The sequence below is a fragment of the Taudactylus pleione genome, unplaced genomic scaffold (genome assembly GCF_031769625.1).
Source record: "Taudactylus pleione unplaced genomic scaffold, aTauple2 ptg000305l, whole genome shotgun sequence".
NCBI classification, from domain to species: domain Eukaryota; kingdom Metazoa; phylum Chordata; class Amphibia; order Anura; family Myobatrachidae; genus Taudactylus; species Taudactylus pleione.
This window is the reverse complement of record NW_028284706.1, coordinates 1,615,564-1,640,479: the sequence shown is the minus strand read 5'-3', so window position 1 is coordinate 1,640,479 and position 24,916 is coordinate 1,615,564. Positions and strand designations below refer to the sequence as shown.

Below are 24,916 nucleotides of genomic sequence, written 5' to 3'. Positions count from 1 at the left end.
GCAGTGAGGGAGGAAACCGGAGTACCCTAAGGGGTATGCAGTAGGGAAACCGGTGGACCTAATCCCAACAGCTGGCTTCCTAACTGCTTAAACCCGGCGAGGGATAAATGACAGGCGTCCAAATCTAGACGCCTTTCATTTTACCTATGCTGGGAGACCGATGCACGACTTCGCAATCGAAGGGATGCCCAGTGCCGCTGTGGACAGCCGCGGGGGGGGGAGGGTTAGGTTTAGGGTTCCCGGGGGGGGACTTAGGGTTACGCACGACGATCGGGATTTCCTCCTCTGCCGGCCTCCTGGTGTCGGGTTTCCAACCGCCAGGCAGGTGTCCGGCGGTAAATCATACCGCTTTCCTCTGAGGAAACCCACGCAAACCTGGGGAAAATATATAGACTCCACACAATTAGTGCTGTGGTGACAATTAAACCCTTGACCTCAGTGCTGTGAGGCAGTAATGCTAACCATTACACCAACCATGGCAACGGACAAAAAATTCAAGTGTTTATATGATGTAGAAATGGCGTGGACCTGTCTGTAAAAATAGGAACATTTCAATCTTACATTTCCAAGTGAAATCACATTTTTGTAGAGGTCTGCAAAACTAATAAAAAAACATAATGCCAATATTTCCAGGCCTTTCAGGATTACGGTTAAGGTTGCCATTAGGGTTAGCGTTAGAGACAGAATAAGAAGAAACCATTATGTTGATTATCTAACAATGTTGACATAACATCAGTGTTGACATGCTGAAGGTTGACATTGTAATTATCTAACACATATACGGAACCCAGTTGTTTCTTAATAGCTCAGTTTTATCTATAAACCACTCTACGCAGATCTACATCCAATTTTATGTTTTTAATCTGATTTTCAAATTGCTGGGGTAGAATGGAACAATTATACATCGGCTTTTCACACTTCTCACTGTTGTCTATACATTTATACAAAGAAATTATTTTTCATTCTAACACAATCTGGATTATTTGCAAGATAAGCATTTTATATAGAATGATGGCTCACTGTGATTATAAAACACTTTACAAAACTGTGATTATAAAATAGGATATAAAATCAATGTATCTAATGTGTTTGTAAACCAGTTTCTTGAAGCCACATTCATTTTTATGGCTGCAAAAACAAAGGGGTTTTATAATGCTGTGTAATACCAATGTTACTCCTCTAGCTGCTTTCTATAACTATGTCTATCTATTTTATCTAGCCACATAAATAATTAAGTCTTCACATTTTTGAATATTCCTAAAACAGATGTATATAAAAGTGCACATCTCTTATTGAGGGAGATGTAGCAAACATTAGAGAGAGATACAGTACCAACCAATCAGCTCCTATCATTTTTCAAATACAGCCTGTAAAATGGCAGTATCTCTCTCCACTTTAGCTCTCTAAAAGGTTTGATGCATCTTCCTCATTAAGGGCCGTATTCAATTAGAAGCAAAAAGCCGTTTTCCACGGAAAAGTATCGCGGATTGGGGCTTTTCGAATAGGTGCAACTTATCTCCAAATTCAATTCCAGCCGGTTCTCATCTACGCGGAAAGTCAATGCAATGGGCAATAAAGATTCACCTAAGAATAGCAGGTGAAAAGAAGTGCAACATTTTTATTTTGGGGTGCAAACGTGAGGAAACCACTCAGAACCCTTGGGACAACCCCCAAAGGAAACTGTGTCACAAAATCCTGAAAAAAATTAAGAACACCCCAAAAAAGTACTTTCATTTTGGGGGTGAAAAAGTAGGGGGACAAGCATAAAAACTGTCGAAATAGACTTCTTGGGGTGCTGTAAAGAGGGGCCAAGTGTTTTTGGGGTTGCAGGTGCATGTATGAGGGTGGTTTTTCACGTTTTTGAAAAGTACACTTTAGAGACATAAAATATGCTAGCACCCAATTTCAAGTATCCCAAATTTGATAGGACTACTTATTTTCACCAAAAAATACTGCTTTATGCCATTCTTCACCACTTTTGCAAAGACGCTAATAAGGAGCTACTGAAACAACTTAAGTATCCCAAAAAGTTTTATTAGGACTATTCGGATACATCTACGTTGATCCCCAATGTTAGTGTATCCTTTCGGGGGGTTCAGGCTGATTTCCCCTATTCTGATAGCACTTTCTGCCTGTTCGGACTTCGCCGCTTGCCGTTTTCGAGTGGTTTGGAATTGAATACGGTGAGTAGAGGCGGCGCACACGATAAGTTTGCGCCTCCAAAACACACGATGTCGGTGGAAAGTCGGGCAGGCGAAACTTTTCAGCGGACGCAAAACTAATTGAATACGGCCCTACGTTGTGATTCAGTCTTCTTTTAATAGTTTCTTTTTCTTTTTTACATGTGCAGTGTCTGTGATCAAAGTGTGAGTTATTCATTCTGTCTTGGACATTAGCAGAGATATTTAGTTGACTTGATGGAGTTACATCATTTCTGGGTAATCTAGTATTGTAAAATGAAAATTTTGTTCAAAATATAGTCCATTGCATAGATTAATATCTGCAAAAGCCATATTGGGCACGATTTGTCTACTGGGTACAGAGCTGGATCTCATCTGAGTTCTTTGGCCCTTCTGGAAATCAGCGTGGGGTCAGATTCTGTCTTAATGGCAGTGTCACATCTGTCCATTCTCCTGGATTTTTTATCACCGTCTCCCAGAATGTCTTTTCCTGTTCTGTAGAATCCATCCAGCTGACCGGAACATTATAACTGCACCCTGCAATATTGAAATAGAGTTTGATAAAATATTAAAAAAAATCACCCCACCTAAGACTAATACTGATAACTGGAGAAGATCTTAAGCATGGCTACAATGTTTAAAAAGAGAGGTTATTTGTTATCTAGAATATACACTAAAAAAGAAAACTGATGGAATATAAATGCATATTAAAATAATTTCAGCAAAGTCCAATTCTTCAGAACTTTTTGTAGAGGTTTAGAAAGTAGATATTTTTGAAGGTAGCTAGTTTTCAGAAAGCAACAAAATGGAATGTCACAGTTACAGTTGGAATTTCAAAAACCTGCTCAGTTTTAGGGGCTTACTTATAGTTGAACACAAGTATGTTTGCTCATTGTAATTATGCATCTCATGTAAAATTTGTAGCACTATTTTTAGGCACATCTGACACTAGTGGCCTTTGTGCTTTAAGAGTTACTATAGGTTAAGAGTTAGGACCATTCATGTGCAAGTGTAAGGGGGACTCATGTACCAGTCCCCAAGATTCCGAGGGGGCCCGGCCCCTCAGGAATCTCAGGAGTCAAATTCAACTGCCCCACAGACCAGTCAGGTTGCTGTCGCTTGACTGTGCCACTGCAAAATTTCAGGATGCAGACAGAAATAGGGAGCCTGGTGGCCTTTGCAATGCAGTTATTTTATTTTTACGGCAAAGCATGCATGATGTCATTACGTTGTGCTGCTAGATGCCAGATAAACGCAAAGAGGAGCAGACAGCAGAAGTTAAGTATGGGCTGAAGAGGGAAAGACACGGGGCACGCGGGGTGAGGTGGAGATGCAGAGACACAGGAGAGATGGTGCTGCAGACATGGGGCTGGGAAGACATAGGGTGATGTTCTGGAGGGACACAGGGGGATGGTAAGAGACACATGGGGATGGAGCTGAGAGACACAGGGTGGAGGAATGATGCTGAGAGACACATGGGGGATGAGGTGAGAGTTACAGAGGGGAATGAGGCTGAGAGAAACAAGTGCATGAGGCTGAGAGACACAGGTAGGAGGAGGCTAGGAAACACAGAGGAGGAGGAGGCTGAGAGACATGGGGGAATGAGGCTGAGAGTCACGGGGCTATGAGGTTGAAAGACACAGGGGTATGAGACTGAAAGACAAAGGTGAAATGAGGTTGAGAGACACGGGGATAAGGCTGAAAGACGCAGAGGAGGAATTAGGCTGAGAGACACAGAGGGGATGAAGCTTAGAGACACAGAGGGGGATGCAGCTGAGAATTTTGAGGGGTGAGGCTGAGAGACACATTGGGTGATGAACCTGAGAGAAACAGGTGGGGTGAGGATGAGAGACACAGGGGATATGTGTTTGAGTGACAAAGGAGATCAGCCGATGGTGCTAAAGACACAAGGATGGGGCAGGAGAGACACAGTGGGGATGGTCCTGGAGGACAAGGCAGGGATGAGGCTTGAGAGATACAAAGTAGATGAAGCTGGAGAGACACAGGGGGGATAAAGGCTGGAGAGACACACAGGTGGGAAATAGGGCAGAGTGACATAGGCGGGATGAGGCTGGAGAGACGGGGGACAAGGCTGATGAGGCATAGTGGATGAGCTGATGGCCAACCGGCCTGTACCTATGGGGGTAGGATGAAGGACCCTAAAAACATGAGTGTGCTGGGTGTATAAAAGTGTAGAAATGCACTTTGTTATGCTGCTTGATACACACCCCTAAGGGGCCTGCAAACTGAAATGCTCAATTTAGAATAAAAAATCAGCTTGATTTAAGGTCAATGAAGAGTGGCATTGTCAGCGTCAGCACATCACCCCTAATGGAATTGAGTCAGTGATGTGCTATTAAGCAGAATAATTGAAAATCCTGGAGACAAGTCAAGAGAGAGATGTTTATTTTTTATACTGTATAACCAGAAAGAATGAGTATTTAACTGGCTATATATTATCTTTATAAGGTTATGGTCAATGTGATTGTGGCTGTTTATTTGTGATTGGTTTGTTAATTAATTTGAATGTAAAATTTGGGAGGAATCAAAGCACTCATCTTTAATTCTGCTGTAATGTACATCTACTGCTGCACTGATATAGTATTCATTTGCTGAGGTGAAATATTGCAAACCCTATAAAGTATTTCTGCATCTTATATACTTTATGTTTTTATCATTAAATTGTACACTCATTTTTGTAATTCAAAACGTTGCTTAATATGACACTCCTGAAATTATTGTCTGAGTGTTTACATTTGTTTGAGCTTATCTAATGTTTCTAAAAGCATCATTATAAAATAAAATAACTCATATAGACAAATCTATTAATGTCTAAAAGACAGAAGGACAGAATGGAGACTGGTGGATTTTACCTCGACCAGTACTGAGACGAATTCCTCCCATTGGTCGACTAGACATAGCTCCCTGATCCCAGACTCTGAATTCCACACAAGCTTCAGTCAGGTCCTCTATGCGGAAACCATCATATACCATAGTGTGATTGTATATAGGCCGTAAGCTGCGTGGGATCACTCGTGTGCGCTGAATACTGGATGGACTGTCATCTGGGAGAACACAGCTAAATAGAGGCAAGACAGGTGTTAGGAAAGGTAATAAAGGTGCGTCACATATAAAGATGTAGAGGACAATAGGAGTAACACTTATTAGGGATTTGAGATATATGAAGGAACTAGAAGTAACAAAAGAAATGAAAAGGACAAAAGCTCAAAATGAAGTTTAAAAAATATTACCATTTCACGTAAGAACTGACATTCCCAGCTTTATGGGGAACCAGCTGCTGAGCCTCCTTCACCCAAATGTGGAGCTCTCCAGTTGGTGGAAGCCCTAAACCTGCCAGAAAGGAGAGAGTGTTACAGTGTTAACACAATCAATGCAGGTGATGGAAAAGGCACCGACTTACTGTATACCTATTTGGGTTAATGAAGAGAGGGATAAGATGGGACTGTCATACACTATGTAAGCATGAAAATACTAAATAAAAAACACGAAGAAACAAAAAAGGAAAACTTACCATCCGCACCCTGGGGGTTGAATTTGACAGCCAAATTGAGCCTTCCTCGACTATACAAAAAGTCTGGTGAAAGTGGAGTCTGTGGGAGACATCACAGATCAGGGAAGGTCTCCAGTATGTTAGCTAGATTACAGAGGATAGTATATACATGTGATACCCTGTAAATGTGAAGGTGTCACTTTAAATTACACCCCTTCACAGCCTGCAATTTGGTGCAAGGAGCTGCAGCTGTTTGAGCACTACGCAGCCCAGAATGCTCTGCAGCCGTCAGAAGTGTGCATCAAGGGAGAAGATGCTGGGACACCACAAGTGGAAGAGTTGTAGCCAAAAACCTTAAAAAAAGGGGGCGGGTGGGAGCGCAGAGAGACCCGGGGTGAGAGGAGCTCTGACCCAGAGGAGAGGCCCAACACAGAGAGTGGCTGGTGGAGATGGAATACGATAAAAGTCACAAAGAGCGGAGGAATAAAGCCACATACCAGCTGTTCAGCAGGCTAATAGTGGAAAGGAGACTATCACTAAGAGTTAGTGCCAGGGTGGTGATAGTGGGGTCCCTGAGACCTGTACAGATTGTTTAAAGACCAGCTGGGGTTAGCAAACAACTCTCTAAAGACAAACACACCAAACCAGACAAGCACATAGCTTTCCCATAACCAGCTGCCACTATCGTGTTTCCCCGATAATAAGACCTACCGTGAAAATAAGCCCTACCCTTACTTTTGAAAAACGGTCCAAAATAAGCCCTACCCCGAAAATAAGCCCTAACAAAATCCCCTATTTGTCCGGTCCCTGCGCTACACTAAAATGCCCCCAGCTCCGCCCCCCGCATGAAATGGATGCCGCTGTTAAACATTTAACAGTGGCATCTAATCACAGCTGCAGCGTCTCACTCTCTCACAGTGAGCGCGCGGCAGCGGGCGTGTGTGGCAGAGTCATTACAGCAGTGCCGCGGAGGAGAGTATAGAAAAAGAGGAAAAAAAATAAAAGTAAAGAATTGTAAAGCAGGACTGAGGGCATGGACACTTATGATGATGTTGTTGAAGAAGATGACATGACCATTTTTGAATAAAGGTAGATTTTTTTGTTCACACTTACCTGTTTATTGAAATTGCTGTCAATTTTAATTAAAATAAGCCCTACCCTGAAAATAAGCCCTATGGAGTTTTTTTACCAAAAAAAAAAAATAAGACAGTGTCTTATTATCGGGGAAACACGGTAGCCTTCCAAGTGTTCCCAAGACATGTTGTTACCAGCCCTTGTAAGACAAGCTGAAAGAGATCAGAGTATTGCTGAGACTTGTGGTGCCGCAAACATTCTCAAGTGTTTCAGTGTGACCTTTATCCACCTTTAGGAGGGAAATCTGAACCTCCACTAAGTTCTCCTCTGAGTGAAATAAAAGCATGTTTGTACTTTTCTGCACACGCTACAGTTGCATGGACGTGACTAGCTATTTATTAGTGCTGCATCACTCAGTGTAGAGGTTGCAACTTTTGCACACAAAGATCTAATGCAACCCAGGTATACCAATATTCAAGACCTCCAGGAAGTGCTTCTTCGTTCATAAGCACTATGGACAATTAATAGTGAGATAATAGGAAACCTTAGGTAGGTAGTAAGGCACAACCTCATCTCTACAGGAACAGTGTGACAGGACTGTTAGAAGTTTCTGATAGATATTTAATGTGTCATTAGGTTTGCAAGAGTGATATATAGATCTGGTAATAGGAACTCTTAAGAAAATATTTTATGGGTCTATAGTTAATTAAGATAAGAGATTGCATGATAGTTGACTTTCAGTCTATTGAACCATAAATGATTTGTAAAATCATAGTTTTAAGTACAGTAATCAGCAAATTTAACAACTCTTTAAGATATGTGCCCCACCTTAGTCTTCATGGTGGAGTCTTTAGAAATAAACACTAATTTCTTTTGGCACATATCCTGGTCTGATTACTGCCTGTATCTGGGGGAGAAATCCTTGCTTCTCTGCTGTGGTGTGAAAGGGGGAAGCAACAACAGTATTTTTGAAGAGAAGAACTGGGACCAGAATCACTTCCTCCTGACACAACATAAAAAGGTAACATCAGGACCTTGGATAATCCTTTTACCACAACAGCATAGACAAATAAATGTATTCATGGTATTCTATATAAATAGTGGTAGAAGAGTATAGAAGCAATAGGGAATATAGAGTAGTGAGTTTGCTGTTAGGCATTATCTTTACACTAAAGGCTCATTACCAGTCGGAAAGGAATAGTGCAAATAAGAGGAATGCTTGGAATAGAATAGAAACACTTTGGAAGTATGAACTATGCTTCGCATGGAGGTGTAGTAGGCCACACAGTTTTCTGGCATTAGTTTGTCAGAAGCCTCACATTACTATTCTGTGCTGTTGGGGGGACTCTGCTTTTTCAACTAGCAAAGCCTCAGCGAGTGACTACCTGCTTACTTCCATTCTCCTCATCACATAATGACACTGCATCTTCCATATACAACAACCATGTCCTCACTAATATAACCACAAGATTCAAGTGGCCACTCCTTCCACAACATCACCACATGATTCTCATGAAATATTTTGCTGTGAACATTGTCATGATATAGTTGGCTACATATTGCACTGGGCCCCGGGCTATTTGGCTCAGGTCAAACACACTATAACACAGAGGAAGAGATGATGTAAGATGAAGCAAGAGGTGGAGAGATGCTGTGGGGCAGAGTACTTATGGAGAAACACTAATAGCAGAAATGATTGAAGGACTTATTAAATTAGGTACGTGAAGTAATGTTTAGCAAATGAATGTACCATAGTGAAAATCCCTGTTGGACATCATGAATTATGAGGTGTATGATGATGAATGGATAACCAGAGCATTGAGATAAGCAAGTGATATTTGTATATGATATTTTATAGAAAATAACATTTTAATTAAAACAAAATTGTTACTGACAGATATTCTATAGTGATTAGTACAAAACATATAAGACAACTGACAGAAAAATCTCAGTATAGGACATTTGTGTGAAAATGCACCAGTGAAGGATATACAAATGTATATAGGATGTGTACTCTGCACCAAAAGGAATATCTCATCTCATAAGACAATGCCGGCGGACAGAATCCCAGCGCCGGAATCCTGACAGTGAGTATTAGGGTTAGGTTAGGATTAAGGTTAGGCACTAGGAGGAGGGTTACGGTTAGGCTGCGGGAGGGGAGGATTAGGGTCAGGCTGCGCGCGGGGGGTTAGGGTTAGGCTGCAGGAGGGGAGGGTTAGGGTTTGGCTGCGGGAAAGGTCATGATGAGACTCACCCGTGGCTGAAGGTTGTGCCAGGCTGGTTGAGTTTGGCTCCAGTCCCAATTTGCAAGATCCAGTTCTACCTCTCCCAAGAAAATGTTTTTTGCTAGTGATCCCCGATGCCACACGGACAGGTTTAGGAAACGGCTTTGTAACTCTGATCTCTCAAGCTTGTACTATCATGAAGGAAGAGACAGAATTAAAGATACCCCCAAACTACGTACATGTTACATTACAGAAAACTTGGTTGTCAGAAGTTAGTATAGCATATGAGGGAGATGTATCAAATCATTTAAAGGGTGGATAAGTGGACCAGAGGGTTGGCTATAGCTTCTACCTATCATTTTATAGAATGTACTTGATACATGCAAGCTAAAATCTGATTGGGTATTATGGGAAATTTTTTCATTTGTCAACTTATTCACTATTTAGAAGGTTTCATTCATTCCCGCCTTAGAATTATTGTACAAGTAAGGAAGTTCAGTGTGTCATGGTTTGTGTTTCCCAGAATTCAGGCTACTGGCATATGTGGGCAAACACATTTAGTAGAAGTATGACCCTCAAGCTTACATGTAGCACCTAAAGATTGAGATTTTTTTGTTTCAAAATTATGGAAGACATAATCAAAATTCACCCAAAATCCTACTCCTGCTCCTCGGCAAATGGATGAGTGCTCAATAGTTTATCTACCATGGTATGGAATATAATATTTCATGTCAGTTACTGGACATTACAATGTCTTCATGTCTCTAGGACTCCCTTATGGCTGTCATGATGTAATAAGGTAGACTGGGGTAACACCATAGTTATACCAACCTTCAGAGTTTCATTGAAGAGAGGATCCAGAGTCTTTTTTTTCACCTTTGTTTTCCTCTTCCCTTGTACAGATTTGTCAGGGAGTAAATAACACTTTACGTACCTGGGGTGGTGGAGAAGAAAACTGAAGGTAAATATCCATCTTCTGGTAATAATAATACTGAATTTAAGTGAACCATCATTTGTGACATAATATGCTTCCCCTCCCCATAGCATTCTGTACTTCCTCCCAGCTATTGCTCTCCACTCGCTAACACTCACGGGTTAGAAGTCTGGTTATGTGCTGCTGTTAGGTCCCTGCACTGTATAATCAGGACTCTCAGCTCCTTCTTGGGTGCATCATACTGAAGAGAAAACTGTATCCAGCCCTGGACATCTAGTGAACGGAAATCCCCTGCACTGAACAGGCTCATCATACTGCCTGAGAGCTGTAAAAGGAAGAATGAATTTGATAATAGGGAGTGACTATCACCTTAAACCAGAGGTTCCAAAACTCTTCCTCAAGGCACCCCAAAAGTCCAGGTTCTAAGGATATCCATGCTTGACCACAGGTGACTCAAGTAGTACCTTAGTCAATTTGATTTAACCACCTATGCTCAACCATGGATATCGGTAAAACATGAACTGTTGGGGAGCCTTGAGGAACGTGTTTGGGAACCTCTGCCTTAAACAATGACAATCATTAATAGATAAAGAATGGTAATATCATAAAGATGACATGACATTTGGAGTTGGGTGACTGCAGTAATTAACACCAGTAATACACAGTGAGACAAAATACTGTCAGTAATTTTAAATATGTATCAAAGCACTTACAGCAATCGACCATTGTTCTACAATTTAGTTGACTAAATGTACAAGGTATTGTGTATTATAAAGTGTAGCAACATTCAAGTGCAAACAACACACTGACATTGTGAAACATAATGAATTTTGCACTAAAAAGTCGAAATACAGTGCAAAACTACAAACTAAAATTGTAATATTCTTTCCTACAGGACCATAGCAGCTACTGTTTATGAGATACAACAATACATATGTATATAGGGCTTGATTCAGACCTGCTCGCTAAGATGCATACTCTCGCTGCTGTCGATGGTACGCAGTATATGTATACGTGTATGCATTGTGCGCATACATCGCTGTGCGCATACCATAGCGAATTATCACAATTCATTCGCTCATTGCACATAGACAGTCCAGCAGAGTGAGTGACAGCAGAAGCCGTTTGTAGGTGGTCACAGGGGCTGGCCATTCAAAACGGGGAAGTGGAGGTGCAAACGCAGGCGTGCCTGAGCATCTCAACAGCGTTTTAGAGGGGTGCATAATTATAAGACAGCATCATAGTACACGTCACCTGGCTTGTTTTGACACTGAAGTGCTCGCAGTGCTTGCGGCAGGGTATGGTGAACCTCAAGTGCTGCACTAGCATCCGATGTACCGATGGTTGCATACACTTCCTGGACATGACGTGTACAAGTGGGCATCTCAAAACAGGCTAGTGGGTGCCTGCATACACTATGTGATCGCTCTTTAAGAAGTACTGGGCGTTCTAATGCATTGCTGTGAGATAGCACTGCTTACGCAATTTGCATACACATCGTGCGAGCAATCGCATCTAGCAAGTGGCTATGAATCAGGCCCATAGTCCATATAAGGAGCAACTGCAGGAAAAAAAATTATTCATGGAGCACCTCCTCTCCAACACCTGGGAAATTAACATTCTAACTATTGTGATTTCAGATTGGATGTAACTACTAGGAATTACTAATACTTCAGATTTGGAAACATTTGTGCTAGATATATTGATCTTAAAAAGTCAATGTAATTTTATATTATTCATCAAATGAACACCCCACAAGTACAACAACTGCAAAGAGTCCATGCCCCAGACCCCACAGTTTGGGCCTCAAACTGACCAGAAATATAACTAAATCGTTCTTGGGTAACAGTGAGCATTGGCAGTACAACTCATTGGGTTCCAGTCGTCCCATGTGGAACATATTGTGTAACAACATTATGAAGCTGCATATCACTATAATATGAGAAACAAAATAGTGAAAATAAATTAATTTTTCTTACAGATTTATTACCCAGAGTTGGTACCGATGGACTGTTATTGAGACTCCTATGTCCTTTTCCTCCAGAGCGCTTCATGATAGCCAAGTCATCTTCATTATGATTTTCCTGAAAAACATAAATGTAAACCACTGGACAGTACCATTTGTGAATAAAAACAAAAGGGAAGACACACAAGCGCAAAAACTAGAGTTGCAGAAAATAAGTTAAGTTCCGGATAAAATAATGTCCAATAGAAATAGTTCAAAAACAATAGTTCATATTCAAAAAATCCTTAATAGAGGAGGGTATAATATAATTCCAAAGGTTATTGATCGTGGATCAGTCTTCAGATCTCCCATAAGACATATGTTGAAACATGGAAGATAGAAAGAGAGGGTCCACCATAGTGTATTACCATTTTATATTGGATTCAATTAAAATATCACATGAAAAATAACTTTAAAAAACACCAGACATTTGATAAAATAAAAGGGATACCAGATGGTGTGGGTGTAAACGCTCTACACCTAAAAACACTTAGTTGGAAGTCCAATACTTCCTGGGATCAGGAGTCCACTGTCCTTCCACTGTTTAGAAGCGCCTGGTCACAATCCCAACCTTCTAGGTCTCAGCCTTATTCCAAAACCAATGCGTTTCAACTGCTAATGAGTATTTTTCAAGGTGTAATTCACTGGTGAACTATGATCCTATTTATACCCTCCTTGTATTCCTCATTGGTTGTTTGCAAAATGGATACTTAATCCCCATTTTATACACATAAATCCTTATACAAAGATAAACACAACATCCAATATACATACTGAAACATAAAAAACAAAAATCGCATTTAAAATTGTACAGATTTTAATTTAACGGAGTCCCTCGTTGTAGTGGAACGCAAACCATCCTCACTTCCGGTCCGGTGGTGACACATATGCGTCACTTCTGACCGGACCGGGATACATACACTAAAGAGTCAAAGCGGAGTATTTTTCTCCTCAGCACGAAACACCACAGAGTGCTGATAAGAGAACACTCCGCTCCATGTTGTTTCTAGATACTGCCTTAGGGGTAGACGAGGAAGATTACTTCCACACACAAGCGTCACTTCCGGTCTGGCAGTGACACGCAGACGTCCTATCATCCAGCATTATTGGGAAGATGTTTAAATCCCTATTCTCTGGCATTAGTCAGATTATTCCGGATGTTTTCAAAGGAAGTCTATCCACATCACTTCCAGTCTAGATAGGATAGTTTCTAACACCATATTTAATAAGGGACACATGTTAGAGAATGCCCTTACTGAGTGGTAAAGGTTCAAAACCAGTATAGATAAAAGCCAAAAAAAAAAAAAATTAGGGTAGAGGTGTTCAAAGGTGTAGTAAATCCAACAGTCTAAAAGTAGACCATCAATAAATAAACATTTAAGAAATATTATAAATTCTGAATAAAAGGATCTAAAAATATTCTAAAAAAATACCTCAAATTCTATAAAACCCATAAAACACGATACCTTATAAAAACCATTTCAGCTCAAAATCTATGTTAAGTCCATTTGGTATGAGGGTCTTTAAATCAAAAATATACTTAATTTCTGTACGTGCTAAACATGTTTCCAAATATCTGTTCTTTCTCCAATGACCACCCACTTGTTTTATCCCGATAATTTGTTTTATGCCATTGGTAGAGCAATTATGTTTTTCTTTGAAGTGGGATGATAAAGAGTGTTTATCGAAGCCCTTCTTTATATTCCTCATGTGTTCCGCCCATCTGTCCTTCAGTGACCAGGTGGTATGTCCAATATATTGAAGGTTGCATGTATATTCTATTAAATACACACAATTTTTATTATTACAAGTAATAAAATCTGATATTTTATGAGTTTGACCAGTTTTTATAGAATTAAAAACCTCCACTTTTGTATTTTGTCTCGTGAATGTACCAGGCAGGTTCCACACCGGTGGAAACCTTTAGTCTTAATTCTGCCTGTTCTTTTTGGTGGGATAGCACTCTTGATGATCATATTCCTAATATTAGGTGCCTTCCTATAAATAAATTTTGGTCTGGAAGGTATGACTTGTTTCAGAACAGGATCTCTGGTTAGGAGATTCCAGTGTTTTCTGACGATTTTTTCTACTTCCCTATGATGTACGTTAAAAGAGGTGATAGAAGGTAGTGAAAAATCGTCAGAGACTTTGTCCTGACGAACCCTTGGTTTTAAAAGGTCTTCTCTATTTTGAATAGTCATATCTTGTATTTGATCGTCTATTTCTTTTTGTGAGTATCCTTTTGAAACAAATCTCTTTTTATATGTTTTCACTTGTTCTTCAAATACTTTAAGATCCGAACAATTTCTTCGTATACGCCTAACTTTGCTCTTAGGAATGTTTTTCAACCAAGTGGGATGGTGATTGCTTTTCATGTCTATATAGGCATTGCAATCAGTTGGTTTACAAAAATTGCGTGTTTGTAATGTATTCATTTCTATATAGAAAGCCAAATCTAGAAAAAGAACTTCAGTATTACTTGAATAGTAAGTGAGTTCTATATTGAATGTATTATTATTTCAATTAGTTTTAAAATTCTCCAGTTGGGCTTCCTCCCCTTTCCATAGAAACCAAATGTCGTCAATGTATCTATACCAATGAATGACATTTTTCAAATAAGGGTTGTTGTTCCAAATTACAGTTTCCTCCCAAAGAACCATAAACAGGTTAGTGTACGAGGGTGTAAAACGGGTGCCCATAGCGGTCCCTCTAGTTTGTATATAATATTTCCCTGCATACCAGAAAAAATTGTTTTGGAGAATAAAATCTATACCCTCCACAAGAAATTTAATCTTGTCTTCTTGTATTTTTCCTTCTCTCAGGAAATTATTAATTGCTTCTAAACCATTAGTGTGTTCTATGATTGTATACAGACTTTTAACGTCAGCAGTGACTAATATACAATCATCCTCCCATTTTAGCCCATTACTTTTATTTAATATATCCAAGGTATCTTTTATATATGATTTTAATTTCTGAACCTCTGGTTATAGATGATCTACAAAATGTGAGAGATCCGCTGTAATGGAATCTGTTCTGGCTACAATTGGTCATCCAGGCGGGTTATTAACATCCTTGTGTATTTTGGGAAGGATATAAAAGACTGGTATTGCAGGTGAAGGATTGATCATATATTCTATCTCGTTATCTGAAAGGGTTACAAGAGTTTTATATATAAATAAAAGAGTTTGTAGGTTCTTCTCAATTTCTTCACTGGGATTGTATTTTAAAACCTTATATGTTTCTGGGTCATTAAGTTGTCTCATAATTTCATTATCATAATTTGTAGTATCCATTACCATGATACTCCCTCCTTTATCGGCTGGTTTTATCGTTATCTCTGGATTACTCCCCAAATCTTTCATTGCCTTTTTTTCTTTTTGGGTGAGGTTATCTCTCTTGTGGGGTACATTTTTTATATTGATTTCTTCTAGACCAGTACTGACTGCTTTTAAAAAACTGTCAATAAAACAACCATGATTAAAAGTTGGATTAAAAATGGATTTGGGTTTAAAAATGTCTCTATTACTAATACCTTCTACCTTATTATTTAAAAAATACTTCTTACGTACAAATTTTTGTAAGTCAAGGTATGTGTCAAACTTATTCAATTTGTTGCTAGGGGAAAATTTAAGCCCTTTAATTAGGATGGAATGTTTTTCTTCCGTGAGTTTATGTTTACTCAAATTGAATATTTTAGTATCCTTTTAATGTTCTGTATCTACATCATCCCTGGTACAGGGTTTTATTTTTGGTTTATTTTTTTGCGATTTACTATTTTTCCCCCCTCGACAACCCCGTGTGGATATTTTAGTGTAAGCTCCCTTCTTTAATTCCAATTGTTTCTCCTCCTGCTCATGCCTAAAAAATTCTTCTCATTCATTGATTGAAATCTATTTCTGATTGGAAGGGGGCTTCCTCTTCTTTTGTCGTTGATATGCCATTCATCCTTAAAATAAAAGGATTCCCTGGAGGGACTCCTATGATGGCGTCTATTATAGTTTTGTGGTCTAGAAAACTTTCTATCTCTATATGTTCTATTATGTCCATTATACCTTGTCCAAGGTTTCTTGGGGAATTCCCCATCATGATTTCGGAAACTCAGTCTTCTTGGTTTGTAATTATCAGAACAATCTCTATTGTAATTTCTTCTTTCTATCTGATGGTGTTCCGTTTCTACTTGGTCAAAATCATCACAAATCACAAGACAGGTCTTCTTACTTTATCCGGAACTTACCTTATTTTCTACAACTCTAGTTTTTGCGCTTGTGTGTCTTCCCTTTTGTTTTTATTCACATTTCCACTGGGATCTTCATAGAGAAAACCCCCTAGATACGTATAGCTGCATAGAGTGAAGCGCAGGTTCCCAAAAACCCTTTTTTATATAGTACCATTTGTGTTATATGGAAGGTCCAACAAATGCTGTCTCCTCACCTCTCCTGCAAGAGCGACTGGTGATAAGTTTATCTCTTCCATCTCCATTTCTCCAAAACTAGGGATGCGACGATGGACAGCAATAAGGTCTAGTGGTGCATGGGGAAAACATGTAAAGACAAAATTACAAAAGCCTTGCAATCATATAGTAGAAGTAAGTGACTGTTTATTGTGTTTCAGTATCAGACTCTTTCCTCCATTAGCCCATAATAATGCACCTAAAGAAAGGAGCTGTTTAAACAGAATGTGCAAATATGCATACAAGGGCCCTCATTCAGAGCCGTTCGCTATTTGCGGTCGTTCGTTCAAAAACAAGGGGTGGCTATTCAAATGATCCGTTCGCAAATTGCAGTCTGTTCACACCTCTAAGTCTGAACGAGCGTGCAAAACATACGCTCGTTTATTTGTTAAAAACGCCCCCTGGCCGCACGCACCATACGTCATGTCCGCTATTTATTAGATTAATCGAGTACATCGACCAGAGTATGAACTGCTCGCTATTCTTGTGGTTGGTGTTTGCTACCACAAATTTGCGAGCAGTTCTGGCTATAAAATAACCCAGTGACGTGGTCAATGACGCTGCTGTATTAATTATGCACACCCATAATACGCCCGTTTTGACCTTTAAGCACGCCTGCGTTCGGATCTCCACTCCCCATTTTCAAGCACCTTCCCCTGTTACCACCCACATACGCCTCATTCTGTCACTCAAAATAGCAGGCACTCGCTATATAGCGTACAAACGATTTATGGCCGCACTGACTGGTTCGCGCATGCGTACTAAAAACCGTACGCATGCGCAGATGTGCAAACATCGCTCGGAACGAGCGTACTGCCGCTAACGAGCGGCTCTGAATGAGGGCCAAAATACATTGTTTTTTGCCTTCAGAAGGAAGCTTATGTGTTGCTGAACTAAGCCTGAATCATCTTAGGACGGAATTGCAAAGCTGCATGCAAGCAGCTTTGCAATTCTGTTCTTGCAATTATGGTAATGCAGCAGGAGGCATCGCGCTTCCTACATGCATTACTTATCCGAGTGGTGTTGTATAAAACAGCATCGGATAATCTGCGAGAACATCGGCCGGCAAGTCGGCTGCCGCAGATGAGCAAAAGAGGCCAGTAAATCTCCGTCAGCCTGGCCTCTTCCCTCTAATCCAATGGCGGCGACACGGGAAACAGAGGCCATCACCGCCCCCTCCCGGTCCACAAATGGCAGCAGACTGTCAATCAATCATAGTCTGCTGCCAGTCTGTGTTCGGAATCGCAGACCTATTCTGCACATGTGCAGAATGGGTCACGCTCCTGCACAGATTCCCGGGAATCTGCATTCAGCAGTGCACTAGCATACACTGCTGGATCAGGCCCTGAGTGTGACAAAAGTAAGGCACTGTTAGCCAGAGTTTAGGATTCAACATCAAAATTACTAAAATTAAAAATATGAGTGTAAGGGGTAAATTTACTAAGCTCCGTGTTTTGCCGTGTTTGTCCGAGCTTAAACACGGGTAGGAACAATCAAACACAGAGGTTTTTTTATAAAAGAAATTTGTGAATTTGCTAAGCTCCCTAGTATGTCAGGATCATGTTTTTCGATGGTATACGTGATCTTTCCTACCAGTGTTTAATCCCTGTGTTTCCCTAGCCTAACAATCCTGAACAAGCAGCCTGCACATATCAGTGAGATATGTGCAGGCTGCTTTTGTGTATTAAATCAAAGAAAGGGTTAAATAAAAAAAAAACGTGGGCCCCCCCCCCCCCCCCAAAGCATAACCAGTCCGGGCTCTAAAGATAAGGGGGACAAAACGTGTAGGGTTGCCCCATATTTTAGGAACCAGCACTGGGCTCTGTGAGACAGTCCTGTTTTTAAAAATACGTAGAAAAAAATGGAGTGGGGGTCCCCGTATTATTAAAACCAGCACTGGACTCAAACTAGCCAAGGTGTAATGCCACAGCCAGGGGACCCTTTCACTGATTCACCCGAGCCTAAGCATTAACAACCCCAAGCTAGTCAGCCCAGGCTGGGGTTCTCAGGGGAGGCGGGGACCCTCCCCAATAAAGGGGTCCCCCTCTCCTAAGCACCCCAGGTCTAAGCTGAAGTCCGGGTTTCATTCCTGCACCCCTGGGTGGGAATAATAGATGTCTAATATTGTTTTTTACAGTGGGACTACAGGTGCCAGGGTGCCTGTTCTTTGGCATTTGTGGAACTACAAGTGCCAGTAGGAGGCCGGCGGCCATACTGCCACTGTAAATAAAATAGTAAAATAATGACAGTACACACACACCGTAGATAGTAAATTTTTGTTACATACTAAACACACCCATACATAATCACCTTCTGTGATTCCCCTTGTCCAGTAGAAATCCCAGAGTTGTCCTAAAATATATATATATATATATATATATATATATAAATACTCACCTACCTCCTGGTGCAGGTTGGTACTCCAATAGAGTCCTGGCGTTGGTAAAATAAACTGATTACCACAGACCCCTAGGACACTGTATAGATGTATGTGTTTCCACATGCCCCGGTAAATGACCGATCCTACATGGGTTATGTCATTTGCCGGGCTACCAGCCAAATAGATGGCCCTGATTCAGAACTGGTCGCTCTGACAGAGCGCTCGCTCTGAATCAGGGCCGGGTTTTTTTTTTTTTTAGAACGGCCTCCTGGCCGCTCGCATAGCTGTGGGTGGCCACCCACAGCTACAGCGAGTGGCCATGATGATGGTTGCGATGGTCAAGACCATCGGGCTTGCGACGAGACCCTTGTGGTAGGGTCTCGTGGCCACATGCCCCAGAGAGCTTTTGGCTCTAACAGAGCCGGAAGCTCTCCACTGACATCACTTGTGATGTCAGTGGGGCCACCCTCAAACGACAGGTGTTCTCATGGGAATGCCTCTGTTTGCGCAGCCACCCACCCGGCCCACCCACCAAAGGGGGCGAGCTGTCACTCAACATCGACAGCTCGTCCCCCTTATTGCGAGACCCGGAGCGACGGAGTGCCCGTTGCTATCCGGGGCTCGCGCATGCGCACGACGGAGCCGGCTCCGTCGTGCGCATGTGCTCTGGGCCACCATCGACCCGGTTGCGAGCGCTCAGCGCTTGCGACTGGGTCTGAATCAGGCCCAGAGGCTGATATAGAGTAACTGGCCGCTGATTGGCTGTGAGCCGTATGGCTGTTCATCAACAGCCACGCGGCTCACAGTCAATCAGCGGCCGCTTACTCTAGAGCGGCCGCTGATTGACAGGCAACCCCCGTAAATCACGGAAACCATCCGGTCTCCATCATTTACCAAGGTAGAGATGTATGTGGAAATACACATACATCTCTACAGTGTCCGTGGTCCAGGCTAATCGGTTTGTTATTTTGCCAAGGCTGGGACTCTACTGGAGACTGACCTGCGCCAGGAGGTAGGTGAGTTTTTTTTTTTTTAAATTTAGGGAAACCCTGGGATTACTACTGGAGAAGGGGATCATTCACTAGGGAGAAGATATGTGTGAGTGTGTTTAGTATGTAATAAAATGTTACAATCTGGTAAATGTGAAATAAACAAAGTGCGTAGTAAATTTATTTTTATTTCACGGAGCATATGCTGAATGATTCACCTATTTGTTGGTTGTTATTTCATTTAGTATTCTCAGCACTCGAGTGATTTCATCTCCAGCTCTCAAAATAAATATTCCTAACCAGGAAACTAATTTTTAAGAAATCGTGAGACTAGAGACATTTATATTATTTCAATCAGCATAACTACAGGAATTGATGTGATTGAAACTAATTATCGATCTCTAATGCTGGCCATACACGCTACAATAATGGGGGCCACCCGCCCGAAATTTGAGGATCACCCCGATAATTGTAGTGTGTGCGCGGGCGACCGAGGGTTAAATATCGCTTGGTCGGGCAAGCCAGATTGTCCAGCATGCCCGTCCATTGTGATATGTATGAGTACAATGTCGGCCACATCTGGCAGTGTATGCCCAGCCGCTGCCGACAGACAGACATTTCCTGTGTTCCTTCTCATGGAAGGAACAGGGAAATGTCTCCTCCCCCGGGGGTGGAGCGCAGGTGTCGGGCTGATACACTGTGAGAAATCTCTCAGTGTAAGCCGCGAACATATGCGGCTGGCAGGCTGCCAGATAAAATGTCTGTCGGTCTGACAAGCATTTTATCTGGACGTGTATGCCCAGCTTAAGGGAGAGTCATCATAACAACTATCCAGCTGCAGCTAATATAAGACACTATAGTAACAACAATTACCACACTTTGTTGCAAGTCTGTTTTCGTTAAAGTCTTCTGTGCTTCTTCTATCTATGAAGTGTTTTTTATCTAAATGGGTGTGACTTATTTTAAAAAAAATATATATTCTTAATTTATTATATTTTTTACTTTTTCTTTGGGTCATATAGTATTTGTTATTTTATTGTCTCCATTTTTATTTATTTCCTAAATTAAATTTTTTTTATTATTCGTTTTTTGGTCTCTTAGGGGGGAAATCAATTCAACGCGATATTGAATAGCCGCGGGAGGGAGCTACCGCAGCTATTCAATTCACCGCACTGTTTGGGCGCGCCAAGGATTTCTTCTTCCGACCAAAGTGCGGGGCGCGCAGCTATTTTTCTGCTTAGCGCGGCGCTAACAGCCACGCACCCGGCACTTTGTCAGAGAATGCCGGTTAACGCACCTTAACACCCTTGTATATATTTCTCTTTGGAATTTTCTTTTTTTAAGGTGGTAGCAGCCATCTCTCAGCAGCTGCTGGTCATTGTCTATTTTTGCTCAGCGCTTGGGTTAACTAATGATTTATTCTCTCGGGCAAACACGGAGCTTAGTAAATTTACTTATAAGACTTAAGACTGAACCAGAGTGACAGGATGGATGGAATAAAGTATAGTTACTAACCTGGCGTGTCACTTTCCTCTTCCTCTTTAGAAGAACTGTAATCACCCTACAGAGGAGAGGAGAAGCTGACATTAACCACAAAGCCTGTCAGGTCTGAGCACATGCTATAAGTAGGAGGCCTGATTCTGATTCAGACGTAACGCCAATATTCACATAGCTGAGTGATGTTTTTCAACTGTACATGCGTCTCACAGAGAAATTGTCACACAGTGCGTATTTACAGAGCCGCAGGACAGATTAAGAGGCACATTCTGGGAATGTATTGTAAATGTAATGGGCATTCCTAGATGGTGACAGGGAGATGGCTACGCACAGAGATGGTTCGTCTTATGGCCATATTATGGGAGTGTCGTGGGCATGTTGCCGAAGTACTTGTTATATGTGATACACATATTGGTGGCCATACTCTGACGTATAATATGCACCTAGCATGGGGCTGGTGCAACTTTTAACGGCACAACCGATGAGCATCTAAACATGCTGACAGTGGGCGTCTCAGTCAGCACATTCAGGCGCACAGCTCTACACCAGGAAAGGGCTTGTAGTGGTTAATCACAGGCGCGACTGTGGCACAGATGCATACATAGACGCTGCTGCATCCACTCAGAATCAGCCTTAATATCTGCTAATTTAGCCAGCCTTTGTACCACAGCAACAGTGGTCCATAAGCAAAATTATAGCAACTGCAGAACAGCACGTCAGAGGCACTATTGATGGTATCTCCAGAATTGATTTGACTGTGGCCCTTGGTTTTGATCACCAACACTTTGTAGCCAAGTTAGCAGTGACTCGGGGGGGAAATGAGCCCCCAGCCACTGAAAATAATGTAAACATATTTGAAGAGGACCATGTTAATTCACGTGCAAGATTAGTAAATAAGCCTGGACTAGGCAAAGGGATAAGGAGCTGGATTACTGCCTGAGGATGACGTTATGTATACACTGATATCTCCAACAGTCAGAAGAAGTACTGCACAGGCACAACTTTCATTCTCACTATTGTGTGATAACAGTTTACAGATAGAATGGTTACTAGGAGATCCGTAGGAACTCATTGAAATTTGGGAGTCTCCCAAACAATCCGGGAGAGTAGGCATGTATAATTATTCATTTTGTTTGATCTGGGGGACACTGGAAACAATTGGTTTGGTGGGGAGGCTGAGGACAAAGCACTAAAGAGTTTATTCTACTGAGGCAGAAACTTCCCTCCCTCTTAAACCCTCTCATTTCCACCTGTAACTCAGTTTTTTTTTTATGTAATACCTGCAAGAGAGGCAGGAGATGTTTGGAAGCTTTTTCGTTTATTTCTAGTCTTTTGTTTCATTTAGTATTTTCCCATGTGTACCCATGGAATTGGGTTACAGCACCGGTAGCTTGGAGTTGTCCCCATATGGCCACAGCACACTTTGAATGGCCCTTTTTCTTGGCTTGTCCCAGTAAGGAATTTTCGACTGCTCGTCCCAGTAAAGGACTTTCAACATCGTGTTCCAGTAAAGGACTTTCAACTGCTCGTCCCAGTAAAGGACTTTTGACTGCTTGTCCCAGTAAAGGACTCCAGTCTGTCGCCCCAGAGGGGGCGTTTGATTCTGTAGACCCATGCGTGGCATCTGTTTCGTTAGCTCCAGAAGAGATATCCGAATCTACAACTTTAGGTGTAAATTCTATTCTACTAACCCCCGATGGGGTCGCCAGAGTCTGATTTAGATAGCGGTTCCTGTCCATCATCTCCTGAGAATATCTGAAAATACTGCTTAATGCTATTCTTCATCACTTGTGTTAATGCACTAATTGTCACAACTTAAGTATCCCAAATACCTTCATTAGGGCTAACCGGGGGCATCTATAGTGATCCCTAATGTTAGTGCATCTTTTAAGGGGTCCTTATTTTTGACAGGACTTTTCGCCTGTTTCAGTTTCGCCGGGTGCTGTTTCCACGTCCTTTCTAACTGAATACGCCAAATAGCGGAAGCGCACCTGACACTTTTCCGCATGCAAAACACGCGATGTAGGCAAAAAGTCCGGCATGCGAAAAAGTTTCACGGGTGCAAGACTAATTGAATACTGCCCTATGTCCTTAAATGGCTTATTTATATATCTTAACTCTGGTGTCTTCTCTTAATCTGGCTCTCTTGAGCTATCAGCTCTAATTAGACCTGAAACAAAAACTATTTATTATTATTTTTAATTATCTCTTTATATGAGTGCTAATCTGACTCTGGGCAGCTCGTTCTCCAGTAGAGTGTCCTTAGCAATCTTTTTATCAGGAGGCAGATAAAGGAAAAGGAATACAGTATGCATCCAATATACATTGTGCAGCATTTTACTGAAAGCTGTGCGAATTCGGACCTGGCGAAAAGTGCTATCAGATTTGGGTAAATCAGCCAGGCACCCCCCAAAAGATGCACTGACATTGGGGATCACTATAGACATCCCTGAATAGGCTTGCTGAAGGTATTTGGGGTACTTAAATGCTCTCAATAGCTGCTAATTAGCATCTTTGCAGAAGTGGTTAAGAATAGCATTTAGCAGTGTTTTTTCCCAAAAATAAGTAGTCCCAGCAAATTTGGGGGTACACGAAATGGGTGCTAGCATATTTTAAAGTTGCTAAAGTGAAGTTTTAAAAAACGTAAAAAATCCACCTGCCACAAGCACCTGCAAACTTAAAAATACCTGGGGCATACTTGGGGACCCCCCTGGAGTCTATTTCGCTAATTTTAAAGTTTGTCCCCCAACTTTGGTATTATTCTCTCCCAAAAGGAAATTGCTTTTTTGGGGTGTTAAGTATTTTTTTAACTTTTTTTGACACAGTTTACCTTTGGGGGGCTGTCCCAAGGCTGCAGGGAGGTTCCCGCAACTTTGCACCCAAAAACCCCAATTCTGCACTTTTTTTCGACAGCTATTCATAGGCGAAACTTTTTCGTAAGTTACAATGCATTGAGTTTCCGCACCGGCGAAAAGCCTCCACAATTGAATACGGAGATAAGTTTCCACTGGCGAAATGACATCATCAGCGATACTTTTTCGCCTAAAATGGCTTTTCGACGCTAATTGAATACAGCCCTATATAGGAAAACATTATTAAAATAAAGTTAAAAGGTAATATTTGTTTTTTATGTATTTATTCAAAGGGAATGGACCATAATGTTAATGGATGCTATGTATTATTAGTATTGAATCAGAGACAAAGATTAGCCTCGCACTGCCACCATGTTTAATGTAGGGACACAAGGACACGTACCAAGTACCCTTTTTGTCCCTGAAAAAGGAGATATTATGGTTTCTCTAAAATGACACCTGTCAGAATCCCGGCACCTGCATCCCGATCTCTGGAATCGAGAAGGTAAGTACCGGGGTTAGGGGGAGGCACTAGGGGGAGGGTTAGGCACTAAGGGGAGAGGGTTAGGTTTAGGATATAGGAAGGTGGAGGTTAGGTTTAGGCACTAGTGGGGGAGGTTAGGGTCAGGCACCGGGGAGTGAGGGTTAGGGTAAGAAAAGGGGGAGGGTTAGCATACCGAACAACAAAGTGTTGGTATTCTAACCCTATTGGGATGCCAGCGTCGGGGTTCTGACTGCAGGGATCCCAAACCCATGCCTAACACGGTATACTGTATGTGAAGTGGGCAGGAATCAATGTAATATTCGGCAAGGTGT

General features: G+C 41.5%; 1 protein-coding gene across 2 annotated transcripts in view; it reads right to left on the bottom strand.

Annotated features, from left to right (window-relative positions):
- Positions 1-848: 848 nt before the first annotated feature.
- The window catches only part of SYTL1 (synaptotagmin like 1), a 66,676-nt gene continuing 42,608 nt past the window's right edge, over positions 849-24,916 (bottom strand). For both annotated transcript variants that reach the window (XM_088442182.1, XM_088442183.1), the window contains exons 6-15: positions 21,267-21,312; positions 16,364-16,452; positions 11,904-12,008; positions 10,083-10,249; positions 9,822-9,924; positions 9,020-9,181; positions 5,713-5,791; positions 5,432-5,531; positions 5,054-5,259; positions 849-2,717 (exon numbers count right to left, since the gene is read on the bottom strand). In XM_088442182.1, coding sequence (XP_088298308.1) covers positions 2,581-2,717; positions 5,054-5,259; positions 5,432-5,531; positions 5,713-5,791; positions 9,020-9,181; positions 9,822-9,924; positions 10,083-10,249; positions 11,904-12,008; positions 16,364-16,452; positions 21,267-21,312 — 1,194 coding nt within the window. In that variant the 3' untranslated portion in view covers positions 849-2,580. The remainder of the gene's footprint in view (positions 2,718-5,053; positions 5,260-5,431; positions 5,532-5,712; positions 5,792-9,019; positions 9,182-9,821; positions 9,925-10,082; positions 10,250-11,903; positions 12,009-16,363; positions 16,453-21,266; positions 21,313-24,916) is intronic.